Source organism: Narcine bancroftii, chromosome 11, assembly GCF_036971445.1.
Source record: "Narcine bancroftii isolate sNarBan1 chromosome 11, sNarBan1.hap1, whole genome shotgun sequence".
Lineage (NCBI taxonomy): Eukaryota > Metazoa > Chordata > Chondrichthyes > Torpediniformes > Narcinidae > Narcine > Narcine bancroftii.
In genome coordinates, this window is record NC_091479.1 from 14,765,184 (window position 1) to 14,775,880 (window position 10,697).

At 45.0% G+C, this 10,697-nt stretch overlaps 1 protein-coding gene across 1 annotated transcript in view; it reads right to left on the reverse strand.

Annotated features, from left to right (window-relative positions):
- LOC138745186 (potassium/sodium hyperpolarization-activated cyclic nucleotide-gated channel 3-like) overlaps positions 1-10,424 on the reverse strand; it is a 788,271-nt gene extending 777,847 nt beyond the window's left edge. The window contains exon 1 of the mRNA XM_069902244.1: positions 9,748-10,424. Coding sequence (XP_069758345.1) covers positions 9,748-10,424 — 677 coding nt within the window. The remainder of the gene's footprint in view (positions 1-9,747) is intronic.
- Between the last annotated feature and the right edge of the window lie 273 nt (positions 10,425-10,697).

The window sequence follows — 10,697 nt, forward strand, 5'->3', positions numbered from 1 at the left end:
TGTGCCCACTTGTCCTAGAAACCCCTAACATGGGAAACATCCTTGCCACATCTACTCTGTCCAGGCCTTTCAGCATTCAAAATGCCTCAATGACGTCCTCCTTCATCCTTCTGTACTCTAACAAGTTTAGTCAAGAGCCGACATCTCTGATTGAATGATTTTCTGTAAATGTGTGGTTCCAGATTTATTATTCTCTTTGAGAATTCTAGTACTGAATAAAGGAGGACAGATTTCTTTTTCCTACTTTAAAATGTTCATTGCTCAGAGTGGAACTTCAATTTCAATGCAAATATTGAAAAATAAAGAAATGTTCATTGCAAATAGTCATATTTAAGCTCTGAAGCAGTGGTTTTCAACCTTTTTCTTTCTTATGCCCTCGGTGCTCTGTGATTAGTAAGGGATTGCTTAAGGTGGTATGGGCATGGGAAGGGAAGGTTGAGAATCGCTGCTCTAGACCCAATTGTTACTGAAATATTTTGCTTGAGAAAAATTGTCATTGGCCCATTTCCTTTGGAGTTCTGAAACCGTGCACATAACGAGTCAATTAGGTACAATTAAAAGAATGGTTTTCAAACTTTTTCTTTCCACCTACATCCCACCTTAATCAATCCTTTACTAATCACAGAGCACCGATGGCATCGAGATTACTTAAAGTGATATGTGAGTGGAAAGAAAAAGGCTGAGAACCACTGCTCTGAAGGATGAACTATTATATTAAAATCATAGCTCATTTCTACATTGGGAAATAAATGCTTGAACTTCCCTCATAAGATGCAGTCTTAAAAATAAACTGGATTTTGTGAAGTTAACAAGAAAATATAGACATGCTGGGGTTAAGTGCAGTGTACAATAGTGCTGGAGAAACTGGTCACACAGTAGGCAATGAACGTATTGGGCCTGAACCCTTCACAGGTTTTTTGTGTTTCAATTAAGTAAAGTGATCTCTGATTTGTTATGTCCTGTCTGGATCAGCTCACCCAGAGCAGGAATTGTTTTGCTTTCTCAGTTCTTAGTTAAGAATGAGAAAGTCGACTAATTTTTTTAAGTTCAGAGATACGGCACAGTTCTTTCTATGAGCCCCTGCCGCCCAAATACACTTAATAACATATAAACGCCCAGAGGTTTTGCAGATGTTGAATAAAGGTGCACTTCTGCACCACTAAGAAAACTCCCTTGATTTTCTTAACAAAATGTGAATTAAGACCTTTCATATTTACGCAGGAGGACAGATAATTTCCCTCTTCTAAAATCACCCCCCAAGAGTGCAGTGCTTCCTCGACACCACACGGGAGTGACAAACCTAAGTTTTACCACAGATTTGGCTCCTCAAATTAAACTGAATGCTTTACTAATGCCTTTCCATTCACATGTTCAAAATAAGTGAACCAAAACTGCTTCTCACTTACAACAATTAAACCATGATGCTTCCTACATCCTTCTCCCTGCAGTGTGCTTTACATGAAGAGGAGGTGATGGAATACATCACATTGAAATTGTCCGTGACTCATTTAAACCACAGATGAGCTTTACAATCAATGTGATTCAGGTCTAATCACAGCTGAGGAAAAGTGTGATTGAACATAACGATACACATCTACAACACGCTGTCACCACAAAGCTTGCTGAGGAATCTGGACCAGCTGTAAAAATGGACTGAAAACTAGCAGATGACCACACTCATGGGGTTGTGATATAGACCGCCCAACAGTCAGAGAGAATTGGAGGAGCAAATCTGTGGAGAGATGGCGGACCGATGTAAGAAACATCGTTCAGAAAGGCTTTCGTCGATCAATATATAGAGGTTCCAACTAGAGAGAGTGTAATACAGGATCTCCTATCAGGGAACGAGACAGGACAGATGATAGAAGTATGGGTAGGGGAATATTTTGGGTCCAGCGAACATAATGCCATTACTTTCAAGTTAATTGTGAAGGATAGGTCTGGGCTTTGGGTTGAGGTTCTAAATTGGAGAAAGGCCTATTTAGAAGAAATGAGAAAGGATCTAGAATGCATGGATTGGGATAAGTTGTTTTGGAGCAAGGACGAGCAAGGTAAGTGGAGGACCTTCAAAGATGAAATTTTGAGAGTACAGAGATTGTATGTTCCTGTCGCAGGCATAGGGAACCCTGGTTTTGCATGGATATTGGGGATCTGATTCAGAAGAGAGAGGTGTATCACAGGTATAGACAACATCGAGCAAATGAGGTACTTGAGGTGTCTTAAAAAAAACACCTCAAGAAATAAATCAGGAAGGCTAAACATCATGAGGATGCTTTGGCAGACGATGTGAAGGAAAATCCTAAGGGTATATTAAGAAAAAAAAAGGATAGTAAGGGATAAAACTGGCCCCCTTGAAGATCAGAGTGGTCATCTTAAAAGGGAGCCAAAAAAGGTGGGGGAGATCTTAATTTTTTCACTCAATTAGTATTCACCCAGAAAACAGGCACAGAGTCGGGGAAGTAAGGAAAACAAGCAGTGAATATATACAGATGAATGAGGAGAAAGTGCTTGCTGTCTTAAAGCAAATAAGGGTGGATAAATCCCCAGGGCCTGACAAGATATTCCCTCAGGCCTTGAGGGAGGCTCATGTAAAAATTGCAGGGGCTCTGCCAGAAATATTTAGAATGTCTTTAGCCACTTCTGTGAGGCTGGAGGACTGGAGGGTAGCTCTGGAAGGTTCAGACACTAAGTATATATGGTGAAGTTGTACACAGGATCAACAATGGCTGGATAGGAGAAGCCAGAGAGTAGTGGTGGGTGATTGCTTCTCAGATTGGAGGCTTGAAACTAGTGGTGTGCCTCAGGGATTGATGCTGAGACCATTGTTGTTTGTCATCTGTATCAATGATCTGGATGATAATGTGGTAAATTGGATCAGAAAGTTTGCAGATGACACTAAATTTGGAGGCGTGGTGGACGGCGAAGAAGGTTTTCAAAGCTCGCAGAGGGATCTGGACCAGCTGGAAACATGGGCTGAAAAATGGTGGATGGAATTTAATGCAGACAAATGAGGTATTGCATTTTGGAAGGACAAACTAAGGAAGGACATACACAATAAATGGCAGGGCACTGAGGAGTGCGGTAGAACAGAGGGATCTGGGAATAGAGACACCATCCTCTGCAAGTGGTGTGACAGGTAGATAGGGAGTTTTTGGCATATTAGTCTTCGTAAATCAAAGTGTTGACTATAGGAGTTGGGATGTTATGGTGACATTGGTGAGGCTAAATTTTAGATTATAGTGTGCAGTCTTGGTCACCTAACTACAAGAAAGATGTTAAGATGGAAAGAGGGCAGTGAAGATTTACTAGGATGTTGCCCGAACTTCAGGAACTGAGTTACAGGGAAAGGTTAAATTGGTTAGGACTTCATTCCCTGGAGATTTGATAGAGATATTTAAAATTGAGGGGGAAGGACAAAAATGTAAATAGGCTTTTTCCACTGACAACATGGGTTAAGAGTGAAAGGGAAAAGGTTTAGGGGGAACTTCTTCACACTGAGTGCAGGGAGAGTGGAACGAGCTGCGTGAATGCGGGCTCAATTTTAACATTTAAGAAGAATTTGGATAGGTACATGGATGGGAGGGCTGTGGACTGGGTGCAGGTCAGTGGGGCTAAGCAGAAAAATAGTTTGGCAAAGACTAGAAGGGCTGAAGGGCTTGTTTCTGTGCTGTAACCTTCTGTGATTCTAACATATTGCAAAGCTACATGTTAAACAGCTTGTACATGTTGACATACAGTAATCATAGTTCAAACTTGAGAAAACCAACAGTTTCCTATAAATTATAATGAAAGGCGAGTTGGGGAAATATAGAAACAGTAAGATAAAATATGAATCAGCTAACAGAAGTAGATTGAGAATTTGCTAATACTTCAAAATTATGATACTGGTGTTCTCAGAATTTCAGGGGGAATAACTTAATTGAAGTTCTTGTTACTTTCTTAAGACCTTATCCACAGTCTACTACTTAGTAGACTCGATTATTAGGAAACTGCAGAGGCTGGAATTAAATAAAGCCCAATATGCTCAGGTAACTCAGCAAAGTGAGAAGCCTCGTCATTCAGGTTCCTTGCTGTTCGGCATGGGCGATCACGACCCTCCACCCATCGCGGCGTCTGACCCTCCGAAATGCAGTTGTTGCTTCCCCTGTTTCCAACCACGATATTAATTCCTACATCATTTTCATCCTCTGCTTCTTTTTCCTTCAAGTTGCAATTAAATGCATCTTTTCACATGATGTGCCCAAAGAATTTTGATTGTTCTTTTCTGATTCTTTTCAGGAATGTACGTTTTGCCTTCGAGCTTTGTAGAACTTCTTCACTTGTTATCCCAACCGTATACGGCATTCTTCTGAGAAACCACATTGCTGCAGCATTGATTCTTTTCTCCATTGCATTTGTGATGGTCCATGACTCGCAGCCATACATCAGTCCAGGAAGAATACAACAGCTGAGAGTTCAAAGGCAGATGTCAATTGCTATCTTCTTTTCCATTAGGATGTTTCTCATTTCTATAACCATCAGTTCCAGTTCTTTCTTTGGCTTGGCTTCGCGGACGAAGATTTATGGAGGGGTAATGTCCACGTCAGCTGCAGGCTCGTTTGTGACTGACAAGTCCGATGTGGGACAGGCAGACACGGTTGCAGCGGTTGCAGGGGAAAATTGGTGGGTTGGGGTTGGGTGTTGGGTTTTTCCTCCTTTGTCTTTTGTCATTGAGGTGGGCTCTGCGGTCTTCTTCAAAGGAGGTTGCTGCCTGCCGAACTGTGAGGAATTCTTTGGCTTGGCTTCGCGGACGAAGATTTATGGAGGGGTAATGTCCACGTCAGCTGCAGGCTCGTTTGTGGGTGACAAGTCCAATGCGGGACAGGCAGACACGGTTGCAGCGGTTGCAGGGGAAAATTGGTGGGTTGGGGTTGGGTGTTGGGTTTTTCCTCCTTTGTCTTTTGTCAGTGATTACCAGTATCAGGAGGAGAAAAGCAGTCGATATTTTGGTCAGAGCTCTTCACCAATCTCGATGAAAGATTCCAACCCAAAAGGTCAATCATTCTTTTTATTTTATCCTGCTTTTGCTGCTTTATCCACTGAATTCCTCCGGAAGATTGTATTTTTATTTCAATTAAGGATGATTCTTGAGAAATAGGTAGGTAGTCGTATACCACTTGAAAAGAAATTACGTACAATTTGCGTAACAAAACTGAAATTTTTGAAAAATTTGGGAATCATATTTACAAATTGTAGGAATTGAGTTGCAATCACCCAACCTAAACCTTCCAACTTCTAAAATCAAGAAAATTAAGATTTTATTTGACAGTTTTATTAAGTTTTTGTAAATACTATCCAGATGTTTTCTTTCTTTTTTTTTCTATTGGATTGTTGGGGGGAGGGGGAGGATGGAAGGGAGAATGTTTTTAAAAAATCACTATGTATTAATTTTTTAAATTATTTTCAAATAAGAAATCTGTTTTTTAATGCACATGTGAAATTAAATAAAATTTTCCAAAAAAGGGTTATTCTTGAGCGGTCGAGTCCAACTATGATCACATCTATTTACCTGGGTCACAGACCAAAATTTCTTCTATCCAGCTCATAAAGCCATAAGAAACAGGAGCAGGAGTCAGCCATTCGGCCTGTTGAGCCTGCTCTGCCATTCAATGAGATCATGGCTGATCTGACGATGGGCTCATCTCCACCCACCTGCCTTTTCACCATATCCCTTAATTCACTTACTTTGTAAGAATTTATCCAGTCATGTCTTAAATATATCCACTGAGGTCGCCTCCACTGCTGCAATGGGCAGTGAATTCCACAGATTCACCAGCCTCTGGGTAAAGCAGTTCCTCCCCATCTCTGTGATAAATCTACTCCCCTGAATCTTGAGGCGATGCCATTTTGTTCTAATCTCCCCCGCCAATGGGGGGGAAAAAACTTATCTAGCACCATCTTATCGATGCTTTTCATAATTTTATATGTTTCTGTAAGATCCCCTCTCATTCTTCTAAATTCCAGCGAGTACAGCCCCAGACGATTCAATCTCTCCTCATAGGCCAACCCCTTCATCCTTGGAATCAACAAAAGGATCTGGATAGAAATGATTGATTGCCCAGTTCTCTCTTTAGACACTCCCTGACCTGTTGAGTTCCTCCAGCTTCACATTTGCTCATCTCCATCTGAGCTATTTTCTGGTCACGTTTATATCATCCCTAATGAAAAGTGCTTTTCATTAGTCTAGAGACTCCAGAAACTACTGCAAGAACCCTCTTTATCTCTGCCCTGTGCTAGCATGATCATGATTATTCTATCTGCCCAGCCCTCATCCCCTGCTGTAATTTACCCCTTTGTTGCTTGGTTCCACATCCTTTCTCCTTCTTGTCAAGGGCTTCTCATTATGTCACCAAACTACTGCAACCTCCAGCCACGGTCCATAGACACATTGACTACAATTCTGCCAGTGAATTGTGCACACTGTCCAAGAATGCATCTGGATAAGTAGCATCTGAAGAACCTAAGAGGGGTCTCCTCTACATCAGAGACTGAGAGATCGCTATGTTGAGCACCTCAGTTGTGTCCACCGCAATAGCGTGGATCTTTCAGTGGCCACCCATTTAAATTCTCCATCCCTTTCCCTTGCCAATATATCTGTCTCGTGCACTGCCAGACTGAGACCACCTAAACTGGAGAAACCTCATCTTCCGACTGGGCACCTTCCAACCAGATGGCATTAATATTGACTTCTCTGGCTTTTCTTCTCCTGTTGCCTCTCTTTTCCCTGTCTTCTTTCGCACAGAAATGATAAATTCTCATATAGTCTCTTATCCTATTCAATTCACACCTTTTGTTGGTCTGGATTCTTCTCCCATTGTTTGAATTCTGAGACTGTCAGATCTATCCTGCTTCTGCCTTGTCTGATTTTTCAGGCCCAAAATGTCAGCGATATATCTTTGTCTGCCATAGAAAATGAATAGACAAGCTGAGTTCTTCCAGCGTGTTTACAAAGAGGGGGGTCATTTTTAGTCAGGATTGTTTGACACACTGAGTTCGTTCAGCAGTTTTTATGCTCCATAATCACAACATCTGCAGGCTCCATCTCCTCTTTCAAAGTCCATTTCAAATATTTAATTCTATCTTTAATTATTACATTCTCCATCCACATTGCTTTGTTGACCCTAACACAATGTGTCGTGGGTGACATATTGCTACTTTATGAATTAGATAATTTAAAACAGTGGTTTTCAAAATGCCCCCCTAAACTCTATGCCATAAGTGCAATGTGATTAGAAGGGATTACTTCAGGTGGTATGTGAGTGGGAAGGGAAGGTTGAGAACCAATTGCTCCTGAAACATTTTGCTTGAGAAAAATTGACATTAGCCTATTTCCTTTGGAGTTCTGAAACCTTGCACATAACAGGTCAACCAGGTACTATTCTCAACCACATCCTACTCGCATACCACCTTAAGCAATCCCTTATATCATAAGGAATTTTTTTTTAAAAATCATACATTTATACTGAAACACTGCACAAAAATGTTGTAGAGTCATTTTTGGGGTCTGATGGTGTCCCCCGCTGCAGTCTGCACCCCCCCCCCCCCACCTGAGTGACGCCACTGTTAATTCACCTAAAGCATTGAGATTGTGTGTCAAAATGCGACAGGGCTATCGGAACTGTCAATTTATTGGCACGTCGCAGGCTATCATGGGAGAAGTTGAAAGTCGTGTAAATTGCTGTCATCCACCGATCAGTATTAGTGACGGAGAAATTCCCACAATATTGGTGGGGTGGTCGCCCAACCCTCTTCCCCAGCGGCCAGTGAAGGACAGGCCAGCAAGCTGCAAAGTGATACCCAAGAAATAAAAATCGTCCTGCAGGACGGCAAGGTTTCATCTGCGAATTCCCTCATTCTGGGCGGCTTGGAAGCTCGCCTCCGTGTATAGAGACCCCACTGTCCGCAGATCTACAAGGAACTTTGGCTATTGAAACGCACCAGGAATACTTCCCCCCCCCCCCCCCCCCCTTTGAAGGATGCAACAGTCAGCGATAGTTTTCAGAACCAAGGCTAACAACCGCCGCACAGCCAACAGAACTGACTATATTGCCTTCCCCGAGAAGGGTCGACTTGCTCACCCATTTTTGGCTTTTGTCTCGCTTTAGGAAAAGGTGTTATCAGCTATGAACGTGCGGCTGCGGTGGGATGGGGGAGCTTGTTCAAGCGCCACGGTTCGGAATCGATAACCGCTCCGGGTGGTGGTCTTCAAGACCGCACGACCACCGTCACCTACCCCATCCCCTCCCTCCCTGCCTTCCTTTCTGATTGACTAGATTGGGAAATGTAAAAACGGGGACCTTCTTACAGGTCATGGCGTTAGACCACGGTTCTCAACCCCCCCCCTCCCCCCCCCCCCACCCACATACCACTAATCACAGAGCACCTATGGCATAGGATGCCATGGCTGTTCTGTGGTTGTAAGGGATTACTTAAGGTGGTCTGTGAGTGGAAAGAAATGGCTGAGAACCACTGCCTGCGCAGAGTTCAGAAACTGTGCGAGAGAACGGCTACTCGATAGATCATTTGTTAAGTGTACTTGCAAAGTTGGACCACAAAATTATCCAGACTAGTCTGTAAACAACAACGAAAAAAAAAGCGGAGTGGTTTGCCGACTTTACCGGATTTACCAGTGAAACTCCGAAAATTGTTGTGCGTGTTGTTCGGCAATTTTTGAGATCTTGGGAAAGGTCAACTTGTGTGTCGGAGAAACAAGGGCAGCAGATGCTGCAAACCTCGAGCAATGGGAGGCTGGAGGGATTCTGCGTGTCTCCACGGGGAGCAATGGCCAGTCCGTGATCCGGGTCTGCACCCTTTACGTTTCCCGACCTGAAACATTGGGTGAGAATTCCTCTCCCTTGAGCTACCCCCACCACCACCCCGGGCGACAACAGCAAATACCAAAGGACAAGAATAAAATCTGCAGACACCGTGGTTGAAGTCACTGCTGGAGGAACTCAGCAGGTCCTTTGATAAAGATTCATAACCCCGTCGCTCGAGCGCTTCACCAAGCAATGGAAAGATAAGGGGAGACATCAGGGGTAAGTTTTTGTACAGCGAGTAGTGGGTGCCCGGAATGCATTGTTGGGAGTGGTGGCAGAGGCTGGCACAAAAGGGACATTTAAGAGACACATGGATGCAAGAAAAATTGAGGGCAAGGAAAGGTTTAGATTGTTGGGTTGGTTTCAGTGGTTATCACCCGTTTTTCCCACTCATATACCACCTTCAGTCATTTCTTACTGAACAGAGAGCACCTGTGGCTTACGTGATGACTTAAAGCGGTATGTGACTAAGGGGAGAGGGGGAGCGAAGGGCCTGCACTGAGCGGTCTCATTCAGTCTGACCCAGCGAGTCCCCCCGCCAACCCCCCAAAACCGTGCACGTTTCACCCGGCGTTGATCTGACCGCGGTGTATGTGGAATTCACGAGGAGCATCAGGCATCTTTGCAATGATGCCCAATTCTGAGTTTCAAGCCCAAGGTTTTGGAAATTAATGCCGCATTAACCAATGAAACTCCCCAAATTATCTTGGGTGTTTTTAGGCAGTGGGATTTAATATTAGGGCAGTAACCCGCTTCCATCCAACTTGTTTGCAGTGCACGCTGCAGAATAGGTATCATTCGTCTATGGAGGAAATTGTGCAGGAAAAATTTGAAAGTAGTTTTAAGTGGTTTGTATGCAGTGAGGAAATAGGGAAAGTGGAATCTGTACCTGAAGTCGCTGTAAGGATGAACAATCCAAAATCCAGCGGATTTCACGCGCTCTTGCTCCCTCTCCACCGCCTTTTGGCTCCCAAACATTCTCAGGGAGAACTTGTTAACTCCGGGCTGCAACATTGCCCCGAACTGTCTTTGCATGAAGCCGGTTTGACTGGCTCTCAAATCATCTTCCAGGAAGATCTGATCGGCGCCGTCCACCTTAAACAACGCCGACCTCGCCTCCTGCTCCGCTGCCTGCTGCTTGGCGGCCGAGCGCCCACTCCGTCCGGATGCCGACCCCGAGCTCGACCCGTCCTCGCTGCCCGGGTTGGTGCCCTCGCTCGGGGTGGACTCCCCTTCCCCGATCAAGCGCTTGCCCTCCGCCACGTCGTCTTCGTGCAGGTGCCTGCTGCCCATGGAGGAGAGGCTTCCGCGGAAGCGCCGGCAGTCCCCGTTGGAGCTGGTCTTGCCCGGCTTCCCGACGTCGGTTTCCAGCGTCTTCCCTTCGCCGACCTTGGCGTCTCCAGCCCACCTGGCGCCTCCCCCGCTGGGCGAGAGAAGGGGTCTCATCTTGAGGCTCCTTCTGCTGGGCTCTCGGTCCCCGTCGCACTCCATCGCGCTGTCCTTGGACCCGATCTGCTGGGGAAGGCTGTACAGCCTCTTCCGCATGGCAGGAGGCAGGCTCTCCATTTCCCCACCGGCTGGACCCCCCAATCTCCCCCTCTCTTCCAGCATCGCGGGTGAGTCTGCGGCCGGCGAGTCACGGGCATCGCCTACACCGTCTCTGGATTGCACGGCGCATCTCACCCCAGGCACCGCGATGCACGGAAAAGCCAACACAGACACGACTCCCTCATCGCCTGCCCTCCTCCTTTCCCTTTATGGCAGCAGAAATCTTCTCAAACTTTTTTTTTGGCGGGGGGGGGGGGGTGGGGGGAGGAGGGTGAATGGAAAGAAAACCTT